Source organism: Scomber japonicus, chromosome 3 (assembly GCF_027409825.1).
Source record: "Scomber japonicus isolate fScoJap1 chromosome 3, fScoJap1.pri, whole genome shotgun sequence".
NCBI classification, from domain to species: Eukaryota; Metazoa; Chordata; class Actinopteri; order Scombriformes; family Scombridae; genus Scomber; species Scomber japonicus.
Genome location: NC_070580.1, coordinates 4836036 through 4859110, shown reverse-complemented (window position 1 = coordinate 4859110; position 23075 = coordinate 4836036). Strand labels below are relative to the sequence as shown.

The window sequence follows — 23075 nt, the reverse complement described above, 5'->3', positions numbered from 1 at the left end:
GGGCAGCCATTTGTGCTCGGAAAAACACGAGCTCCAAATGTACTAAAACAATACAAAAAAGAGGGGAAGGCGCTATTAAAACAATCATACATTTCTCTACATCCAATGTCAACTGTGTTAGCCGCTCGCATAGCTCTTACGGTGCTTTGCATTTTACCTGAAAATGATGATAAACTATGTGAAAATGACAAGGCAGATCTTTATACTGTGACCAGACTTTGATCCCCTGAACCCCATAAGGTGAAGATGAAAAATGTATCTCAGAATAGAGAAAATGTAATAATGATCAAATCTGGTAATTGCGTTTTTTGTTTTAAAATACACGTAACTACGAGGTGTCCAACTTGGTTGAAACTTGTGATCGTTCCATTCCGGCTGCCACTCGCACTTACTCACACGTTGAAATAAAAAATGGAGGCTAAAAAAGGAAACAAGAGCTCCCCTCTAAAAAATACCACCCATTTCTCTTAACCGCCACCGAGGCTGGGGGTTGGTAGGTGGGGGGAGGAGAAGAACAGCAAGTCACTAACAACAGATCTGCCTTTCTGATTGCTGGATCCCACACGCAGGTGGAAGAAGCGGAAAAAAACAAAACAAAACAACATAAAGCACAAATAGTGAAGACACAGCCGAGCTTCCAGCTTGATTCACACGCCTGAGAGAAGTTAGGACTGTTGCCAACGACAAATGCACTGACATGATGTAGCCAATACAGCACCCATGATACATACACCGTATTATTCATAAATATCCACCGCGCTAATGAGTTAGCCTCCAGGTGTGTACATGGCGTAAGGTTTTAAAGTGTCCTGGTGGTGAAGTAGTGGTTCAAAACAAGGACACAATCAACTGGAAAACATCCAAAAAGTTAGCTTCAAAGGCTAGTGTAGCATTTGTTGCCTATGGCTGTGTGCTAACGCTAACCAACACACAGCAGCTGGTTGCTTAGCTAACACGAGCCGCCAATAATGAGCAAATAGCAAGCAGTATGATGGATAACTTTGAGAATATTCGACAGTTTCATAATCCCAGAACAACCAATAACAAATTGCTGTCATGATAACAACCCAACTAATTGTTTTTTTGGAGGTTCTCACAAAACAACTTTACATATTACCTTCCTCACTGCCCCAGGATATGTCGAAATGTAACTTAATGTTATTAGTTCATATGCAACTAACGATTACAGTCCGTATGATGTGATGCTGACATTATATAGAGTATAAGGTTAGGTCATGTTAGCTAACACATTACAGAACTTGCCCAACAAACCAACATTTCTTTGTTTTTTATGAAGTTTATGGGACCTGGAGCAAATCTTATACTTGTAATTATTAAGCTAACGTTATAAGGACAGCTAAGTGTGATATATCAACCATATGAAAGCAGTCAAAACTCATCTAATAGCAGCCATAATGGACTCAACGCTACACGAGTCAAACTCATCCAAACTTGCAGGATGGTGTTGATTCCTATGTGGACACGGTTGTTATGAAATAATGCTTCATCACAGGCTGTTATACTACTTGTAATGTGGTGGATTCCCAGACTAACAAGCTAGCTATTAAAAAAACAACACGAGGAGCTGATCAAAAAAAAAACATGGAAGATCAGTCCAGACACAGCCAAGAGCAGCCCTGCGAGGCAACACCATCAACATGGGAAGCTTTTTGGCCAGCCGAGCAAGCCTCTTGAAAGTGGAAAGATAGCATGGAGGCAACCCAACTTGTTCTAATAAACTTAAGTGGATGTTTAGTCAGCTAGCTAAGTTGGTTAGCTTCATGGCTATGTTGGGCTGACTGAAAACAGGGTTAGTGTCTGTTGTATTTATGTTGCTGTTTCTATTTATAAAAAGGTTCATATTAACAACTAACACTTGATTTTAAGTACTTACCTAAAGAGGCATTCCAAACTTGTACAAGCGAGGCAAATTCATGTACAGAAGGAAGTCCTCAGAGTATCCCAACATCAAATCCAACCAGACCAGTAGGCCTGATGTCAGCCTCGGTGTCTCCTGTATCCTTTGCCCTTAAAAGTAGCTCCCTCTCCAGGGGTAGGAAACAAACTTCTCAGTGTCTCCCACACATAGAAGGAAAGTTAAACTCCCTGTCCTGTTCAGGTGCAATGCATCCATTGAGTGTCTACGATAGATCCCCGGTGGATAAATCCATTTATTTGAGTGTATTGAATATTTACAGTCGCTATTTATAATGGGGTATATGCTGCTGTATGTGATACTGGGCTCTGACTCTGTCTCGGATCCTTACAGTCGCAGGAGCGCCCATCCCCCTCCTCACCGGCATCGACCGCGGGTCCCAGCGAAACTGACACACAACCACGCCACGGGGTTTCCCTGGCGACCGTGCAGGGGCTCTCTCCTCGGGCTGCGTTACCCCGCCTCTCACCAATGATTGGATACCACGATGTCAGTCATTCTTACAAAAAGACATACGTGTAAGTGATTGGTGGCGACTTAGAGCGTCGGTTGTTTTTTTCCGTCGACTACGCAAAAGGGGGCGGGCATTGCTTTGAGGAGGGGTGCGAAAATTCAGTTTCTTCAACGATATGTGTGTGCTTGGTGGCGTACAAGAAGGAGAGAGCTACAGAGAGAGTGGCGGAGTCGGGAGACAATTTGACACCCTACAAAAGGATCTGTACTTTCAAAAGTTTTGGGAAATTCTTGGTATTAAATTCAAATACCGTGGATTTAATTTGAATCCGTTAGTGGGATTATTGCTTTTTATTATCTGAGGGGTACATTCATGTATCCAACTGTGGAAGGAGCGTTCATACCAATACATAGTAGCAGGCGTTAACGTTAGCTACACGGGGTCTCTGGGGCCCAGTTCCAGGGTCAGCCCACTGGGTCAGCCCCACCTACCGGCATGTCAGATGAGCGGAGAGTGAGGTGTCGCGCTCCGGTAGCATCTGGTCAGGGGGTTGGACAGGAAAATTGACCAGTACTCCTGGGTTGCATCTACTTATTTATTGGTCCCTCCTACTTCAGTTCCCGCTGCTGAAATCAGTCTCTCCACACAAAAAGCCCGACATAACGAAAAACATCCCTATTATGAGCGGCTCAACAGAGCATGGTATTCGTGGGAGTTATAAGTTACCAGAGGAAAGGTTAGGGCGGTCAAAATGAGCATAACCTTTGCCGTGATAGCTTTTGAATTGCATACTGCTCCAGCCTGCCACACAGACACACACTGGAATTACAAACAAAACGTAAAACGCAGACGCCATTTTCAACAGGTACAAAATAAATACACTTTTTGGGCGTCTGGACTAAGATATTTATAAACAAATAGTAACAATGACGCGATTGGTTTCATGTCATGTCATGAGACTCGGGGGCGACTTTGGATTGGCTGGGCAGATAAATGCCAACGTCATTTGTTGCAGAGGTCTGACGAGCGACGAGATTAGACAGCAGAATAACACCATTATTACATTGCGGCTGAGTGGCTTCCACAATAAAACCTGATTAAGACTCCCGACTTTCATAAAGCAGAACCAGGAGACATTATGATGGTTATCAGAGCGTTGGATACATTTGATGAAATGAAGATATTGAAGCCGAACAAAAGCAGTGATATGAATGTAGACTTCCTTTTGTCACTTATTTCCGATAAGTAGCACAGCTGTAGGCTACGCTTGACATCAAATTAACACTTCATGTGCTGACAGACTGGCTCAACCGCAGTACGTCATGGAAACTAATGTCGGTATTCAACAGCGCTACAATATGGCTACTGAAACTACACTCATGTAATTTTGCCATGATACTAAATAAAAGAAGTGTTAACACAATGTAGCTTAGCCAAGAGAAAAAAGTGTCGTTTTATTAGTCGATGAATTCTACCCACGCCCAACAACAGCCGACACACAGGAGTCACAGCGGGCGGTTATCTTTATGTTTATTGCTACTTTTTATTTCAGATATATCTACACTACATATGAGTGCCTTCATAAACTGTCCACTTTCCAGTCCTTTTATTTGATTTCCTGGTGTCCTTTCTGGTTGTTGCCCTTTATAAAGCACCACCATCATGAGGTTAATAACTGAAGGACAGATTAGAAGTTTCCCAGCCGGACTGCCGTGGTATAAGCGATGGTCATATTTCACAATGCTGCCATTGTTACTGCGGTGAAAAAGCAATGTCATATGGCCAGCCCTAACCGCGCACTGCAACATGGCTGTGTGTTCCACCCTCCCCCACACTGCTTTCACTGCCACAGCTCCAGCAAATCTCTTTTATCTGCATAGTCTGGTATGGTCGACTCTGGGTTAGGTGAAAAAAAACACACAACACGATTCAGGCGGTTTGTTACTTCATTTGGAGGCGTTTTATTGTCTCCATAGTCTGAAACACTCACACAAACGACTGTATAACACAGGAGGTATCAAAGTGTGGGCATGTTACTAAAATTGATATGACATTGGGATTTCCCGTGGTCGGTTCAAATATACAGCTCATATATTGCATGCATGACACTGCCGCTTTGACAAGATTTCTGTCACAAATAAAATCATTGACATTACACTGAGAATTAAGGGAGTGGCAGCTCATGCCCACAAATATCTGCTAGTGAGAACATAGACAAACAACAACTCGCACATCATTCTTTGTGGATTAAGATTATTATTAGTGTAAGAGACTATTCACCCAGCCTATAACAAATAAGCATACACACAATCATCTGTGCCCTCTCAAGTTTAAGTTGATCAAATTCACAATTGTAAATACCCACCAATAGACAGTCTTGAGTGCATAAAGTTAAGCCCAGCACAGGCCTTAACTAACATAACGTAACATTTTGGCTCTGCAGAACTTCTCGGCCACCATCGAATTCTGTCAATAAATCCAAAAACCTATGAGAAAACGTTTCCTTCTGCATAAATAACAACACAATAAAGTCCAGTAACGGTGCATACTGTTTAAAGGTGGCACACCACAGATTATACAGTATATGGCCCTAACAGGCATATGAATATAAAATATAGCCATTCATCAATAATAAGTAATGTTATTGATTCTATAGGATAGGGATCTTTGGGAGGAGAGTTGCATACAGACAAAATCATTTAGACGTCAAAAATGAGTGTTCACATATTATCAGTTTATAAGTTACCCTTCACTGGGGAGTAATGAGTTCAACTGGGAAAGACTACATCTGTTATGGGTATAATTAAAATTACATAATGCATTAGTCTACAGTACACCGCCCCTGGAATAAGCACAATATTGGTCGACCACCAAAAATACTTCATTTAGCCATATGTGAAACTGGACAACAGACTTAACGATGTTGGAAAATTGATTAAATTATAATAAGACTTTCTTCTAAGTAGGTGGCCTGTTTAAAAAACAGAAAAGTTCCCCAGAACAAAAAATACAACTTCCCTAGACTTGTTCCCCTGTGAGGAACCAGTCTCTCCCCCCTCTTGCTTGCAATGGCCGACTAAGCGGCTCAGACAAAGAATGAAAGGGAAACAAATGGCCAAGAGTGTTGGTTTTCGGGTGTTGGGACATGTCTTGTTTTCCCTCTTTCTTTAGGTCTTTTTTTTTTTTTTTTTAAAAGGTTGTTACACTCTTGCATGCCAAGACTCTCCCTGCTGCTGGGAAATGATGCCCTCTGCTGGTTGCACGTTGCCACCGCAGAGCCATGCCTCCCCCACTGTAAGCTTTGAAACTCTCAGAGCAGCTTCAGACTCCCAGTGACGTTGTTCACCATCTCCTCCTCGCCCATGATGGCCAGGACAGTGCGGGACCCAGCTTCCACCTGACAAACACAACAAGGGTTGGTTTAGCACTCAGACTCTCTGTTGTCTTCACATTGGTCTCTAGACAACACTCAAAAAAATCCAACTAATGTTTAACCAAATGTGTGAGTACTAACAAAGTGATGGGAAGTGAAGAAACGGACACAAAATCCAACTTTAAAAAAGGCATGCTTCCCTCACCTGGGTAAGGCCTGCATCCTGGACCAGATAGGTGGGCAGGCTGAGGCTCATGGCCAGGGCCTGCAGCTCCAGTAGATGAGCCACATTGGTGCCCTGGACCACCACCTTCTTGGCTCTGTATATGCACATGCATTTTATCATCAGTAACATCAAAAGGATTGACTTCATTATTCAACAAGATTACACATTCTGGCCAAAGAGGTGTACAAAGATATTTGTGTCGTCAACAATGTTAGCAATGATTGATACAGCAATGCTAATAAACCAATGAGAAAACTGACTGTGGAGAGCCCAGAATGATGGTAGAACACACACACACACACACACACACACACACACACACACAGAACAATGATTGGAGAAGAAAAGCTTAAGTAGTACAGCTATCCTGACACAGTTACATGTTCAAAACAATTAAGGAGAAGGAGAGGGACAAGTGGTGAAGCAAACCTTAAAAAAAATCAAGTACAGCACAGTGTGTGAACATTTGAGGAAGTGGAGCATTAATGTAGTAACATGTTGGGTGTCTGCAAACAGCAGCAGTAGAACAAGCTCGCTCCTGCCCAAGTAAAAACTGTGATACGGACACTGTAACACATGTGTCTCCTCTCCCGTCTTACCCGCTGTGATCCCACTTCCAGGCCATCTCCCTCCAGCTGTTCTTCTCCTGCAGAGCCTGGTACAAACCTACAGCAGCATGGCCAACCTGCGCTGCCACCTACACACACACATACACACAAAGCACTGAGTTCACACTGACATGACTATTTGTCACAGATTGCAGTCCTACTGAAAGTGGCCTCCATGGGCTGTTTCTAGGTAAACTGCTGAAATAACTGAAAATAATAACTGAAATAACTGCACTCAATGTTTCAGTGCGACTGATGTGAAAATAAACTAGTCCCACTGAGATCAAAAGAATCTCAATCTCTGCAACAACATGGAAAATTCCAGACAAATGTAAAGCTCCCATGGCTTTATGTCACTGTGATGCTAGAGATGATAGGAGTGATTCCATTTACAGTATGGACACAAGCTTCAAAAGTTGCCTGAGCTACAAATTTCTTATTCATTTATATATCTGTGTGGTAGCTGTGAGATTAGTCTTGCAGGAAATCTTCACTTTCTTTTCTCTAAACTCAGGAGAGAGTTTTGCCATCACATATTAGGAGAAGCACATTGAAGACAGCAACACAACCCACTCAGTCCACAGCAGACCCGCTGGTTTTACCTTTCCAACCCCCATGGCGAGGTCCATGTTCACCACAAACACCATCTTGAACATGAGGTCATCGTCTCCCTCCTCCTGAGGATCACAACACACAGAAGAAGAGACACTGAGATTTGGCTTTGGACAAACTCCAGGAGGTCTAATGTACCACGGTGTACCTGTGGAGACTAAGGCTAGCTTATGGGCACCTCATTCTCCAGCTTGTTGAAGTAGTACATGGCCGCCTCCTCGGCAGACACGTTCCGAGTGTGCAGGAGCGCCTGGAGGAGAGGCACAGTGGAAATAAAAAAGGTCAGAGAACAAAGAAGCGAATCACAGTGCAGGTACAACCGACATCATTCACTGACAAATGATCAGAGTAAGCAATACATTTATTGTATTAACTTTCAGTTAGTTGTTCACACTGCTTAAGTAATACTGCATTTATTACTAAAAGGTATTCAACATTGGTGTTATTGAACTGGTGGATGTTACCAAGATACGTGAGATAGTCTTATCCTGAATATGAGTGAACAGCCTACTGCTACAACCAGAACATAAACAAACAGCAATAGTAACAGTAATAGTATTAGTGATGTGGGTGAAACAATGTTGCATATGATGCATATGAGTTTAACTAGCATCAATGAAGGAGTTTAGCTGACATGAGGAATCCTTGTTTGTGTGAGTATTATTTACCACCCAGTCAGAAATACTACAATCATTCCAGAAAACATCATCACTTTCATTCTGGGTCAGTTATTGTGGTATATTACTCTGAACCTGACCTGCTGATATTGAAGCATACAATTTTGCCGCTTTTCCATAACACAGTTCTAGCACTACTTGACTGGACTCTACTCATTTTTTTATTGCGTTTCCATCAGGGATAGTACCTGGTAGGCTTTACACGATCAGGATTGTTGGGGCCGATCAGCGTTCAGTGAGTTTAAATAAACCGACCACTGATCCGATCACGTCTTCTTTGTCCACGCTCCGTTTCTTAAACTCGGCATGCTCCTCCTCGTGTTCCCTATCCAGGTAAATTTGTGGTGTTGAAACATTTTGCAAATAGCTTGTGTTTCATCTGTCTGCCCACAACACCAACATGTTTGTTTGAATCATAGACTGTATCCGACAGCTAATGGTTCAAAATTCAAAAAACTTTATTGTCCGTCACATCGTGACAGGGCTCAGAGCTAACTGTCGGATTCAAACTGTGGAACTTCTGCAGAGTAAATGAGACAGATAAAACACAAGTCATCTGCAATCTATGCAACGGGAGCATCTGAAAAAAGTTTCAACATGACGACATTGATTGGATCTCTGAATTAAGACATTACAGCTGATCTCACAAATTGCATAAAAGCTAAATATCGGCCGATCCGATATAGCCGATCAGATCGGCGTAAAGCCTAGTACCTGCTCTGCCGAGGTTACAAGTGAGCCGAGCCGATACTAAATGTGACGTCAACCGACTGCCGGCCGCTGATTGGTCAGAAGAGTTGTCACTGGAAGAGTCATGAGCCGTCCCACACAAGAATCAAACCCGGCATTTTTAAATACCGGCAACAGTGTTACAGCCACACGGCTCAATTTTCTTGCTTTGTGTGTGATAAAAAGCCACATACTGCAGCAAGTACACCATGTTCTCCATGTTTATGTGTTTGTGTCGAAGTCACAGCAGTTTAGCACAGCTGTGCTATGACGACCCCGCCCACGTTGAAGAAGTACTATAGTAATGGAAAGGGTGTTCCTGGTACCAAACCGAGTCGAGTCAAGCCGAGTAGTGGTAGAACTGTATAGTGGAAAAGTGCCATTTGCATCAGGAGGGAAAGATGAAAATCCCTGGCAGACATATTGCTGTCATTACTAATGTTAGTCCTGGGTGGGGGTGTTTGGTAAACTGTCCGACCGGGGGGGGGGGGGGGGGGGGTGTTGGGTGCTGACCGTCCGGGGAGGGACATAAAATGATGGAGACACACGCGGTGTGCACGGAGGGGAGGGGCTCTGTGTGTGTGTGTGTGTGTGTGTGTGAAGGCTATGTGAGAGAGACGTGTGAGTGACAGAGAGACGGAAGGGGAAAAGAAATACGATGCGTATTTTTAAATAGCGTTAAAAAAAAATTAATAACGAAACGCAATATGTGGCGGCCGGTGTTGAATCTGTGGTGCACCGCCACGAATTAGTCTATGTGTGGGAAACACTGATATATATATATATATATATTTATTAAGAATATAGTCTTAACATGTATAGTATATCAGTGAGTGTAGTGTCCCACCTGTTTGGCTGCCTCCTCTGGGATGTCCAGCTCTCTGAGCTGCTGCAGGAACACAGGGTTGACATCCTGAGAGCCAGAGTCTGGGCCCGACTGCTCTGATGGCTCCATTCTTTACTGCAATGATGACAACAGAAACACTTAACACCCTGTACAGCATTAACACACAGCACTGCTAATTCAATCTATCACATTCAATTCAAAATAACATGACAATGACAATACAACATTGTTTTTTTTTTTTATTAATATGTACCCATCAGGCACCATTTATTTTGTTATAAGCACGAGTGTGTGCATATATGTGTGGATGGCTTCTTTGCACAAAGCATGTCGAAATTAATATCTAATATATAAACTATAACAGAATAAGATAATAAAATATAACATCTATAAACGGATAGAATAAAATTAAATTGGTCTGGCGCCTAGAACTACACTAATTCAAGTTGTATTTTCAAATGAGCTACTTGTAATGGCAGCTAAGCTAAAATGAATTGTGCATTCGTGCCCGTATTACTCCAAGCAGGGACGTATAAATAATGAATAAAGAGTGGCTTGACTTTTTTTTCATATAAGACAATGGGATATTAAAAATAAAATGAATACTACCTTTGCATATAGACACAAAGCAACAAAACAATCCATGAATGAAGCGCTAGCTTATCTGTCGATAGACTACGTTAAGCTAGCTCTGCGCACTGATGGTGCTAGCTAACGTTAGCTCTCCATTCAATTTAGCATGGAAAACAACGCAGCGTAGTTGCTTTCTTTTGCACTAATTTACTTAACATCAGCTGTTTCAGATAGAGTATTTGTCTCCAACAAAAAACACAAAAATGTTTAACACAAATATCTCACTGACAGTTCATTAATGTGACTTTTCCGATTCAACCACATCATTATAACGCTAGCTATCATTAGCGCTAGTCGCTAGCGCTAACTGGGCTAGCCTCCTTCCAGCTACTTGCCTGTAGTTTCCTGTTCTGTGCAGCTAGCTCAACAGCAGGAACAACAACAGCCTCTTTCCTGCGGCTTGTGGTAGTCTTGAGTTTTCAGCTGCGACGGGAAAATGTCTCTTTGAATGTGGAATTACATTCAGTGGGGTGTCCGTCTTGCACTGTCTTCAGCGTTACTCCATTTTGGACCCTCGTGTGTGTTGGCAAAGGATGCTGCTTCTTCTTCAATGTGATGTTACGGATTTTCTGGTGGCATGAATTATGAGGTAATAGTATGCGCGTTCACGAAGTTAGACTGCTTACCGCTGTCGCAAAAACGTCGGCGATTTAACATCCAGCTGTATTCTTATCAACTCATTATCATATAATTATGCCGTCTGTTGACTCAAAACAACCATGTCAAACATTTCAAATAATCTTAACCAATATTTAATGATGTACTTAACACGTATATGCCGTGTTATCTGGTTGCAGTTGAGAACGATAAACTCGTAAAGCTCGACAGTTAATTAGCCAGATCAAACAGATATGTGGTATATTTAGAAAAAAAAATATTATTGACTCAGTTGACTATATTTAAGCGTCCTAATCTCCATGGTAACCTCAGCCTCATGAACGCGCGTAGCACCAGACAACCTACACAGCGGCACCCTGTCTATAATTACAGTATTCAAGCCTTAAAACACTGCTTACAAAATGAACATTGAAAAAAAACACCACAAACAATTTTAAGAATACTTTATTACATCAGCATCTGTGAGAATTTGCGCATTCTCTTATTAAACAGGTTAAATCACTACAGTTACATTTGAAATCAGTATGTACAATGATATTAACACATAAAATAAGAAACATCCTTAAAACTGCTCCTTGCAGAGCCTGCTCTACATCGCCAAATTTATACAGCCTAACAACAGTTAAAGTTTTCCCTCAGACAGCTCCTCTTGATCATGACTGGGACACAACAAACCATCCGCTCATATGAGTCGTTAGTCATTTGCGTGTGTTAAGTAATGTAGTGATAACCCTATGGGCTACATTCTGACATGCTGAGCCTAGATCTGGTAATGACACACCTCAGGCTCAGCTGACACACCTCAACACTCTTCAAGAGGGGGCATGAACAGACATGAGACAGTTTAGAAAAAGAGAGTCCTTCTCATGGTCATCTGTTTTGGTCTGAGAAGGGCTGGGTATCAAACCTCATCACATCTGAGTGACTAAACCGTGACTACAGCATTGTCTTGAGTATTGACACTTTGTGTTAAGACATGACACACTCCTGTGTTTTGGAAGTTTTTTGTTTAACAACATTTTTATATTCTGCAAAGTAATACATGAAAAAAATGATAATTTTGTTCTGGTATCACATGGTGATCTGTATTGTGTCAAAGTCTGTTTCCCCATCAATTTGGGTTCCCTCTTACTTTTACTTAAACCCCATCATCTCTTAGATGCCTTACCATAACCTTAAACTGACCTAAATTAAGCCCTTAACTCAACCGTGGAGGAAAATATTTAAAAGTGAAACAGAGTTTGATACAACACCAGCACCATCACATGTCCAAGAATACCCAGCCCTACTAACCACTAGTTCTCCTTTATCATTTAAATAAGAAAAACACCAGCAAACGTTTGATCATGTATGAAACGTCTCTGCGCTCCAAACGACAGCAGAAAAGTGTAACAAGATGAACTACACCTAATGAAAAAAAAACACACACACACACATAAGCTGTATTGACTTGACAGAACAGTAACCAGGCAGTCCTTCAGAATATACATCAGTGCCACCTTGTGTCCAATACAAGAACTGCATGATGTCAATACCCATAAAAACTCAACTCGTACCATTGCCTTGGCTTGTAGTAGAACAAGGTGAACCATGATTCCTTGTTCAAAACCTAAAAAAGGAATGTTAAAAAAAAGTATTTAAAAAAAAAAAAGAGAAAAAACAATGAATTACAATAAAACACTGCAGTGCACACATAACAGTGTGCACCACTTCATTAATATGGGTTTCTTTATGGAAGGATTTTTGTTTTTCCTCTAACATCTTTCCAGTGACTTGTACACTACAGAAACACTGACATGAATAAGTATAAAAGCAAGAAACAAACAGCGTAAACTGTCACTCAGTCGGGTTTTAAGTACCTTAAAATGCCCCAAATGGACAGGTTCCCACAAAGCAAAAGAAAATAAAGAAGTAGAAACGCTGAATTGACTTAAAGTATTGGTGTGTGTGTTGCTGTAAATTAGAGGGTGTACAGGTGTTAGGGAGGATAGATCTGTGCTGAGCTGCTGTACTAGTAGGTGTAGCTGGTTGAAAAAAAAAAAAAGTATTTGATGCAGCACAGTAGGCTGAGGTAGAGAGCGGCGGTACCTTATGAACCTCTGTTATATGTTTAAAGTAAAAGGGGCTCTGAACGATGCTCCGGCCAAGATTTTGTCAAATTTCAGAGAAAGAGTTCACCATTTTCAGAATACTGCTGACTCAAAAACTTTGCACTAGAAAACCAGAAATGTGAGTAGATTGACAACCAGGGCAATATGAATAACTGTTCACACGTACACAAATCACCATACAAACACACAAGAAATCACTTTTGACCGTACAGCAGCGACAAGCTAATTAAGTTAACGGTGTGACAGCAGGTCTCCATCCATTGTGTCCTTGGCACATCCTCTTCTTTCTTTGTCCGCTAAATGTCGTTTTTTCTGACTCCAAGTGCTTCAACAGAGGACTCAGAGTGCACACTGAAGTCACAGATGCATTCTTAGCAAACACCAAAAAAAAAAAAAAAAAAAGAGGACAAATAGGTGCTGGGATGTGAACTTGAACCTCTGTCTTGTTTGCACTGAAAAAAAACAAAGTGACGTTCCTTTGCCAACCTTCCTCCTGGAGAAGAAGAGTCTGCCTCTCTTCTTATTTGTCCAGCCGTTTGCTCTCCTGCCCTCCAGTTCACCCTGCAGGGTGTGAGTCTCTCTTAACTGCCTCCCACCCCGACTGTCTGCCGAGGCACCGGTGGGCGTTTCTTCTGTCACAAGTCGGTGACTTTATTCTCCACTGCAGCAGCGATCTGCTGCAGTCTGTAGCCCAACTGCATCTTCTGGGCTGTGGTGTCCTCCTCCAGAGCTGTGATGATCTGATGGCATAGGGATAGAGAGAGGGAGAGAGGGAGAAAGGCATGAAGAGAAGAAAAAAATAATTAAACTAACTATAGAGAACTAGACAGAAAACAGGTAGTATACATCAGCCATATCAAAATGATCATTAGTTCCTCCTATATGTGGTGTGAGCTTCTGTAGAATAAAGCACAAATGTGTCAGTATTACATATTACCATTATTCATTTCAATGTATTCATCCATTAAATTACTGTCCCATCAGTTTAAACTTTAGTTTTATATTCTGTCATGTTTACTGGAAATAAAGGGTGGGAATAAATATTCATTCAATATTCTCCGATTCCTACAGGTCTTCCTAATTATCTCTGTCCTCCAATGTCCTCCCAAATTGTACAGTATATGTTTATATTCATAACTCCCCCTCACCTGTCCTGACTGTTGGCAGTGTAAGACACAAGTATTTTGATACATCCTGGAAATGATTTCCTTGTTTTGCTGACAGTATTACAGGCAACATACTGCACACTATAAAAACATGCTGGTGCACCATATTACTGGAATTTTAGACAGTTTGCATCATGTTTGAGATGGATGCCATCATCTTTGTCGTTTCTTTGTTTCAGTTTACAGGCCATGAGTCAAATGAAACATAAACAGAAAGAATAATTTTGCCTTTTTATGCAGTATATTAAAGTAATTGCTATGGTAAATGACTGTTATTTTCTAGTTCTATTAGTTAAGAGCCAAAAGTCTCTACAACACAAGCAGTAGTAACTAATATGTTACTACATTCATAATTTAAGAATGGTTTGGTAATAATGCAGAATGCTATTTTTTATTATTTCAGTTTTAACTTTATTTATAGTAAATTTGTTTTGTTTTTTAAACCTGACACAAGAACTCCAGTGTGCATGTACTTTGTGTCTGTGGAAATAGCGATGAAGTCTCTGAATGTGGTGAGTCACGTTTGTATTAAATCTGTTAATAAACAACTATTGGCAGTACTAATAAATAACATAACCACTGGGGGGCGCCAAAGTCAGAAAAGAAAGTGACTGCAGAAAAGTCTAGTTTTACGTGTGGATCCATATCTACATATTCAGGAATCTATGTTTGAAGTTGTGACCTTTGACATGAGTAAACAGTCTTCTATGATATACCATTACACCTCTGTTAATGATACCTCAAACACTGTGTGAGTAAACATACCTGGTCGTAGTATTTGTTGATGTACTTGTATAGCTCGTGCAGTGCGACCAGGTAGTTCAGCTCTCCAGAGTAGTTCTGAAAAACAAAGCACTTAGGGTTAAGTGTGTGTGTGTGTGTGTGTGTGTGTGTGTGTGTGTGTGTGTGTGTACACACACTGAGTGAACAGCAGTACATTTGTCTGCACTCACCCTGGACAGTTCAGCCAGAGCAGAGTTCATCTCCTGGTCACTGGCTGAGATTGTCTGCCTGATGTCAGCATAGTACCTGCAGATATGATAAACATGATCAGCTGAGATAATGGAAGCAGAATTCACACTAAAAATGAGAGCTTTTTTTTTCACCATGTTGTCCAAGCAGCTGTTTTAGAAGGAGTGTTAACCTGCTTTCATTTAATCTGAACCCACCTTTCTACCATCTGCTTGTAGCGGGGGATGTCTCTGGCATACAGCAGCTTGTTGATGGGAGAGTCCTGTTTTAAAAAAGAATAAGGGATGAGAACTAAAGTAGAGGAGGGACCGGAAGATGCTTCAGTGCTCGTCTGAATGTACACTCCATTTGTGACTGCTGTAAAGTAGGCCTGCACGATTAATCGAATTTTCATCGTCATTGCGATGTGAACGTTCGCGATGAACCCATCGCAAAAGCTGGTCTGTAATGCGATAAATTGGCCACGCACACTTTTTTTTTTTTTCGTGGCGTCCAAAACATTTTGCCTTGTAACAGTAGACCAATAAAATTGATGAGTAGTTCACAGAGGTCCAATGAAATTGTGTGATAAATCAAGCACGCTTTATTATTGTAAATCAGTCATTTGTACTGACTCTCATCAACATGGAAAATACTCGAAGAAAATCATATGATGCGGCTGTTACGTACTTTATTATTTTTTCACTTTGCTTCATGGTTGATACACGTTGTCGTCCGACTCGTTCATAGGAGAGAACGGGAGAGTTCGCTCAGTAGGTTTTAATTCAAAGCAAGACGTACAATGACAGGTGCCAACGAGGTAGATTACTCCAGTAAAAGTAAGACTTAGTTTAATGACTTAGAAGTCGCCAAATTACTTACTTTAACGAATTTCGTTAGTTTATATAATGCAGATTTGTAAAATATTACTTTTATGAGGGTCACAGTCACAGACTGTAGAAACTTAGCATTTGATAATTGTGATAGCAGCGGTGCAGCAGATGTATTGAAGTCCACGCAGCACGCTGTATGCAAACTAATATTAAGCATATATCCTATTCATTACAATGTCCATGGACATAAATTGAGTTCTTTTGCCTTAATAATGACAAAATAATACACAATAAATGCGTGATGGCTGTCAGGCATCGCCAGACCAACCATAGCTAATATCTCATATTACAACGTGGGACACCTGAGGCTTAAAATCCGGCGCGGCTTGTACAAGTACAAAATTGATTTTCTTTCTAAAATTAGAGCATGCGGCTTTTAATCAGGTGCGCTCTGTAGTCCGGAATTTGCGTTAATTACAATCAGCTATTCAGTGTTTTAGAGTACCTAAAAGCAGGGAATCTTTTAAAGCTGAAAATCTGAAAGAGACAGGAACTGTATGCAAACTTTAAATATTTTCTTATTTATCGCAAGTCATATCGTCATCGCAATATTGAACAGTGTGATCGCACATCGCACATTTTGCTGATATCGTGCAGGCCTACTGTAAAGCCACCTGACTCATACAGCAACTGAATCACCACCTACAATCTCACATTTAACCATCTTTTGTCATTTTCTTCTCTGAAAATGATGACTGAAAACCACTATTTTAAACATATAAAACACATGTTTAAAAAAAGCTTCTCCTCACCCGTCCCAGTTTGTGCTCAGCAATGGTGCAGGAGTCCATGAAAGTCTGGGAGATGACGGACAGAACTGCGTCCACGTGGTCCGAGGCTTGGACATCAAAAATGAACTGAGGGTTCTTCACGATGTTGATCCAAAAACGCAGAGGAAGACTGAAGAGACAGGAGACATTATTTTAAACATTGAACATAAAGTGAAAGAACAGTGTTTGGTTCTAGGGGTAAAGCAGATGTAGTATCTTTCAGGATCTGGGTGCATTCTGTACCTGTTGGTCTTCCAGATGTGTATTGTCTCTGGGTCAGAGATGCCGTGTTGTCCTGCCTGGTCGTCCAGCAGGTCAAAGAAGTATTTGACAGCCAGAGGGACAGGACGACTGGTGCTGAGAATGACTGTGAACAGGTCGTCTACAAACTTTTGCAGCGTCCCCTAGAGAACACAGAGGGACAGATTCAAATATTAATAATAAAATATCAATTAAATTACCTTATCTGTATGGAAACGTGTGTGTGTGTGTGTGTGTGTGTGTGTGTGTGTGTGTGTGTGTACCTTCATGGAGAGCAGGCGGGTCAGGTAGATCTCAGGTATGGCCTTGGCCCTCTCCCTCTCCCTCAGGCTGCCTCTGCGGTGTTTGGGCAGCTCGGGCTCCTCGCTGGCCTTCACCAGGTGCCACAGCCTCACTCCTCCTTCATCTGCATCCTCCAACATTGGCGTCTCTGCACAGGTCAACAGTTTTAACCCTCTGTTCTATTTGACAAACTAAAGACCAGCTTAATTCCTCACATATACAGAGAGCTCATCAGTTTTTGTTTTTATTTGTACAGTGAAAAATCAGGAATTTGCAGCATAAACATAGTTTTTATTATTATGTTTCACTTGAATTTTTCCATTTTCTTTTGTAGGTTGTGCAAATATATTTTTTTTCTTAACTCTTTTGGTTTTGTTAAATCTCACCAATACAGTCATTCTTACTCCTTTAATAGATTATGTTTTTCTCTATCTTATTATTTGTGCAAATAAATATACAAAAACTATATTTTTTAAGCAGAAAAACTTTCCACAACCATATGCATGTTCTCATGAGTGACCGCCCACAAGACACTGTTTATTTTAACTGATATGGCGCATGTTCTCCAACAGTACAACTTAATAAAGCCTAGGAATGTAAAATCCAGATGTAAATCACTAGCAATGAAGCTTTGTTATACACATTAACAACTGGGAGCTGTCCAGTACAACCCAAGTGTTCATTTCACAGTGTGCAGCACATGCTCCATCCTTCCTGCTGTATGGATTTACTTTGCATATATAAGAGTAGATTAGTATGACTAAAACAGACATGACCGTCATAGCTGTACATATAGAAAGATCTGCAAGTAGGTCAGGTGAGGCGGAGACGAAATGTGCCCTTTCTGACCCATAGTCGTCAGAGAGGGGTGCATTAATGAATGAAAACAAAAGTTGTTAAATAGTCTTATTATCATTAAAAAACATTATGATGGAATTTTTACAACCCTGTCCATCAAAATGATGGACAATGAGCAAGTCTAATGCTACCACTGAAGTAAGTGGTTCATTCAGATTTATTTGGGGGTTTAGTCGTTTGGTCACCATGAATACAAACTACTTCAGAGTTATTATAGTCAAGGAACTCACTCTCTCCTGCTACATAGTCGTGGTTGTCATGGTGAATGTGTTTGCTGTGACGAGGCACCAGTGCTACTGTTGCACCGTCTGGAACCTGACGCACAAAAAACAAAAACACACAGTCAGCTCTGTATAACTACGGACCACATTCTGATTTTACTGAATAACAAACAGTTTGGAGAGGAAGTGTGAGGCTCTGACCTTGTAGTGCTGCAGGGTGTTGAGACGTTTCCAGTTGCCCTGCACCACAGATGTCAAGTCCTCATCTGACAGGATGAGATGACCGGCGACGCCAGACCTCCACTCTGAGCAGAACACACACCAGGACGACAAAACAGTCAGTGTGTCTGTTCTTATGGGTGTCATAACTGAATGCTTTTAATGTTTCCCTAGCAGTTGGCTTTTTTATATAGATATTAACAGCATATATTGTCATCTTTTCTTCCTGTTAAAAGGGAGTTTTTTCTCTCCACTGTGTCTCATGTGGGAATGTTGGGTCTCTTTAAAGTTAAAACCTGAAGAGTTCGGGTTAGAACCTGCTCTATGTGTAAAGTGCCTTGAGATGACTTTGTTGTGATTTGGGGCTATACAAATAAAGATTGATTGATTGAGTGATCTTAATGCAATGATAACTTGGGTGAGAGACTGAATAATTAAGGGATTTTCCCTGTAATTATTAAGTCTGACAGTAGGGGGCACCACAGCTCAACAAATGCAAAAGAAAAACCCTTAAATTCAAGTGCAACTGTTGCTAATATCTCTACCTTTACTGTTACTTCTTCACATACTTGACATGATGTATAATATATATATGGTATCTATGGAGGCAGTTGGGTATGGATTCTCACCCAGGTCCAATGAGTCTGCGTGAGGGCGGTGGGAGAAGGAGGTGCCCTTGTACACCTGATCCAGCAGCTTCTCCTTCACCTGTGTGATGGTGTCACAATCCAGCACTTTGGAGGGCAGCGGCTGGGACTCGTTCACTCCTCCGCCCTGCACCAACACGTTCAGAGTCTGTAGAAGAGAGGAGGAGTAAGAGAAGAGTAGATGGAGCGCTGGAAAAACACCAACTTCCTGAAGGTCGGACATAGTGGGCGTCTGGGAAACTTAATTAGATAGTTTGGTTTAGAGTTAGGAGTTCTCCTCACCAGGGTTTTGTACTCCACGTCCTCTCGCAGCAGGCGGTTGTCATTGAGGGTGTACTTGGCCTTTCCCGTCACAGCGTCCACTGGTCCTTTATCTACCTGGTGTTTTATGGCCCTAAACAGCATGTAGAGAGACTCTCCCGCTGAGTCCTTGACACACACACACACAAACACATCCAAGTCAATTTTTAACCAACGTTTACAGTCATTCTTCTCAAATTCATACGACATCAAAGTGGTTTGTTCAGTAAAAGCGGGACTTTGAAGCTGAACTTCAACAACAATTCTTCAACTATTGACTTTTGCTTGTTTGCGTTTCTTAATAATGCCGTTCCCTCTGCAATACAGCTGTCATTATTTAGACCTTTGGACTGCACATTCCTCTGCTATTTAAAAGTTAAACTAAAGTTACCCTAAATAGTTTCTGGAGTAATACATTAACTTTCAGATATTATAAAGCATGACTTTCCAAGAGCTGAAATATACAAATAAATCAACAACTACACAAATTATTGTAAATATAGTTTGTGTAAAGATAGTCAAGTAAGATTGTGTACATATGATAACATTTATAAGGTGTAGAGGCAGGAGCAGTGGTGGGAGTGTAGGTGATGAATGGGATGTTGTTGCTGTTTTTGCCTATTGTGCACTTATGTTCCAGTTTGCTGTGTAAACACACACTTATCACTGCCACACTGTCTGCATGGTGAGGAATTTAATCTGATAAAAAATGTTAGTCATAAAAGGAAGTTGTGTAAAACTCTGGAGTAAGTGTTTTCTTGGTGGGCATCTAGAGTCTCTCTCATTGACTTTCCTCACACACATTACTACTACAGCTCAAACTGGTGACCTTCTCATCAAGAACTAATTAAATCATCTAACACTGTTGCTTATTTATAAGTTAATTATCACTTTTGGTGGTCCTAACATTTATGAATGGAATAACATTATGTTCTGTGTTAACTGACCCTGAGGAAAGCGTAGAGACAGATGGACATCCAATTGGTCAGCAGCTTCTCCACCACCGTCTCTGTTCTGTAGAGAGACCACACAGATTCTGTCAAACCACACATCTGTAAAACAGCTCGACTTTACAACCATGTTCTCTCCTTCCTCTTCTTACCGCCGCAGCATCAGTTTGGGGTTCTTGGCCACGTACTGCTCCACCAGGTCGTTCAGGAGGGTTTTGAGGATGTCGGTGAAGTACTCCAGTTTGCCGTGCAGGGCTACCGTCAGCAGGGAGGCCACGTATGCTCGGTCTCTGGGAGAGAAGGTGCGCTGGCTCTCCAGAGTGTGAATGAACTGAGGGGAGGAGAAGAAGCTCATTTATCCCTCTGCTCAAAACATAAAGCCTCACTGTGATTGAGATGCAGACTGCGATGGTGTGGCTGTACCTTGGTGAGGAAGAGTTTACTGTTGAGCAGGTTGGACAGCTGCACCAGGCCCTGCTCCACCGTCTGTCTGCGACACTCCTGAACGTCCAGGTCTCGCCTCAGCGGCGACTCACGGTGGCCGGGGAAGAAAATGCGTTCGGCATACATTCGGTAGTCAAGGAAAGGGATGCCGGAACCAACGAGGTCACTGGACATGTCCATCATCTCTGTCATCAGGTCTGGGTCAGGGTGAAAGAGGAGGGGTGAAAGGTCAGGGAGGTGTTGCTCAAAGCTCTTTTATCAACAGCCTCCACTATATATTACATTCAAAGTGCATGCTGGGAAGTGATTTGGGAGGGAAGAGCTGGTAAATATTGACACTGGACAGTGATGGCAGACTAAAATTAAACTCATTCCTCAGCAGCAGACGTGTGGGATGTGAAGAACATTTCATCCAGGAGGTGTGATGTAATAGAATCATTTCATGAGCCCGCTCTTAAAACAAAGTGGATCTGTTGGCCTCCTCAAAGTAAAACAAACTTTCTTGTTTTTCCGTCTCCTCTCCCCAACCGCCTTCCTCTCTTTCCTGCCTTCTCCTCTCTCCTGTAACTTTGCTCTTCTTGTGTGCTTTTACCTGTGAACTCTTTCTTGCAGCGATCTCTCACGCTGGTTTCCAGGTTCTCCAATTGGATCTGGACCTTCTTGTAGTCCCTCAGAGCCTGCTTGCTCTTTCTCCTGTTATACGCAGATAGGGACAGAAACACAGGGTCACACAGGGATAGAGGAGAGAGGACATGTAATACCAGTTTCACACTGGATTAGTGGAAATCCATTGAAATTGTAAAACAGTTGACTCAAGTAATTTGACCCCACAATCCTCCATCAGTAAGGATCAGGGTTAAGAGAGGGGTCAAGCTGGGTCACACTTGAAACATTGCCTGATTTGGTAACACCCCATGGGTGTCTGTCCTGATCCTGTTGGTCCCACTGTGGTCCTTTTGTAAACCTTCATGAGTCTAAAATCCAAGACTGTACATGAGCTAGTAATGTTTTTCTCTCAGTTTGATATTGTTGGTAATAATAATAATAATAATAATAATAATAATAATAATAATAATAATAACTTAGTTTGTATAGCACCTTTTATACAAGAAATGCAGCTCAAAGTGCTTTGCAATAAAGGGAAAAAAAGGGGCAGAAGAGGAAAATAAAAACAATAGTGTAATATAAGATGGAAAATAAAAATAATAACAATGGTAGTCTAAATGTTCTGTAAAACATGGTGGTATTATATCAACTAGTAACACTAAAATGTTGATGAAATGAAACCTATAAATGTTATTTACACATTCTTTCTTTAACAAATAACTTTAAAAATGACTTGATGAATTCATAAGCAATAAAACATGCCCATAGTCAGTTCAATAGCAGTTTTGCTGCTACAGCATTACTTTTATTAGCTCTGGTATGCTAGCTAGCTAATGTTAGCTAGTGTCAGCTATTGTTAGCTAAATTTAAAAAGACACTGGTGTGTTTCTGGCATTACTGAGTGAGTTTGCTGACTAACTTATGACTCTTACATACTTGTGTCACTGTTATGCTACATTTACAGTCTTCCTGTATTCTTAGTCTTCCTCAAATTCCTTCAACAGCAGCCATTGCTCAGTACGTTAGTGAGCCAAGTCTTGCTAATGCAGCCACTTTAGTTCAGTTGAGGCTTTTTGTATTTTGAAGTAAAAATATTGATGACTAATTAGGTATTTTGCTCATTACGTACTGAACCTTAATACATTAAAGCTCAAGTATTAATAACTGTCAAGTAGTGAAATTAGGCAACAATATGTTATAAACTTAATAATAACAGTGATGTTGACATTCAGCATTGCTCAATAATACTGTGTCTAGTCCTTGAGGTCTAATAAGCCTATTTTTAAAATAGTTTAAAACCTACATTGTTTACATCATGGGTGTATTATAGGAACTGAATACCAGATTCAAAGATGGCGCCTATTGACCCAAAAAAGTTTCAAGCTTCAGGGTTTAATTCCATGCTGTGCAGCCCACTGAATATGAGCTATGCCTACACACTTTACACTGGGATCATGAACTTTAAATTTGTTTTTCTAGCTCGAAGGTTTAACAGATACACTTTTTTTTTTTGCTGTATCCTGTCAACAGTTTTATAGACTTCTCTTTTATAATGGAGGTCTATGGGGAAAATGCTTCTTGGGCTACAAGTGGCCACTGGGAAAACAGCATGGTTGAGTGGTGGTGACATATTCAGTTCTTTTTAATAGCTTGGAGTGTTTTTCCTGCCTTTTACTGTCATAA

The 23075-nt window shown here is 41.2% G+C and overlaps 2 protein-coding genes across 3 annotated transcripts in view; both read right to left on the bottom strand.

Annotated features, from left to right (window-relative positions):
* Positions 1-4337: 4337 nt before the first annotated feature.
* Positions 4338-10636, bottom strand: si:dkey-19e4.5 (UBA_like_SF and PTH2 domain-containing protein). Of its 2 annotated transcripts, none has more exons than XM_053315738.1 (7): positions 10431-10636; positions 9463-9576; positions 7388-7459; positions 7200-7274; positions 6589-6686; positions 5969-6083; positions 4338-5787 (listed from the first exon to the last, which is right to left on the bottom strand). In XM_053315738.1, exons 2-7 carry the CDS (start codon positions 9568-9570, stop codon positions 5701-5703), a joined length of 555 nt encoding a protein of 184 aa, XP_053171713.1. In that variant the 5' UTR covers positions 9571-9576; positions 10431-10636; the 3' UTR covers positions 4338-5700. The 2 variants fall into 2 exon arrangements, with proteins under 2 accessions (XP_053171713.1, XP_053171714.1); XM_053315739.1 differs by lacking the exon at positions 10431-10636 and adding an exon at positions 10325-10419.
* Positions 10637-11147: 511 nt separating this feature from the next.
* plxnb1b (plexin b1b) overlaps positions 11148-23075 on the bottom strand; it is a 119297-nt gene continuing 107369 nt past the window's right edge. The window contains exons 26-40 of the mRNA XM_053315395.1: positions 21379-21479; positions 20766-20983; positions 20495-20673; positions 20340-20406; positions 19375-19521; positions 19075-19240; positions 18428-18531; positions 18236-18320; positions 17129-17295; positions 16848-17008; positions 16587-16734; positions 15160-15224; positions 14944-15019; positions 14756-14830; positions 11148-13564 (exon numbers count right to left, since the gene is read on the bottom strand). Of these exons, the coding sequence (XP_053171370.1) occupies positions 13460-13564; positions 14756-14830; positions 14944-15019; positions 15160-15224; positions 16587-16734; positions 16848-17008; positions 17129-17295; positions 18236-18320; positions 18428-18531; positions 19075-19240; positions 19375-19521; positions 20340-20406; positions 20495-20673; positions 20766-20983; positions 21379-21479 (1864 nt within the window). The 3' untranslated portion in view covers positions 11148-13459. The remainder of the gene's footprint in view (positions 13565-14755; positions 14831-14943; positions 15020-15159; positions 15225-16586; positions 16735-16847; positions 17009-17128; positions 17296-18235; positions 18321-18427; positions 18532-19074; positions 19241-19374; positions 19522-20339; positions 20407-20494; positions 20674-20765; positions 20984-21378; positions 21480-23075) is intronic.

Bases quoted from the DNA above. Each gene is read 5' to 3' on its own strand.
- si:dkey-19e4.5 (XM_053315738.1), bottom strand. From the start codon at position 9,570: ATGGAGCCATCAGAGCAGTCGGGCCCAGACTCTGGCTCTCAGGATGTC. The intron at 7,275-7,387 runs GTGCCCATAAGC...TGTGATCCTCAG, and splicing joins TCAACAAGCTGGAGAATGAG to GAGGAGGGAGACGATGACCT. The intron at 5,788-5,968 runs GTGAGGGAAGCA...TGTGTTTGTCAG, and splicing joins AGGATGCAGGCCTTACCCAG to GTGGAAGCTGGGTCCCGCAC.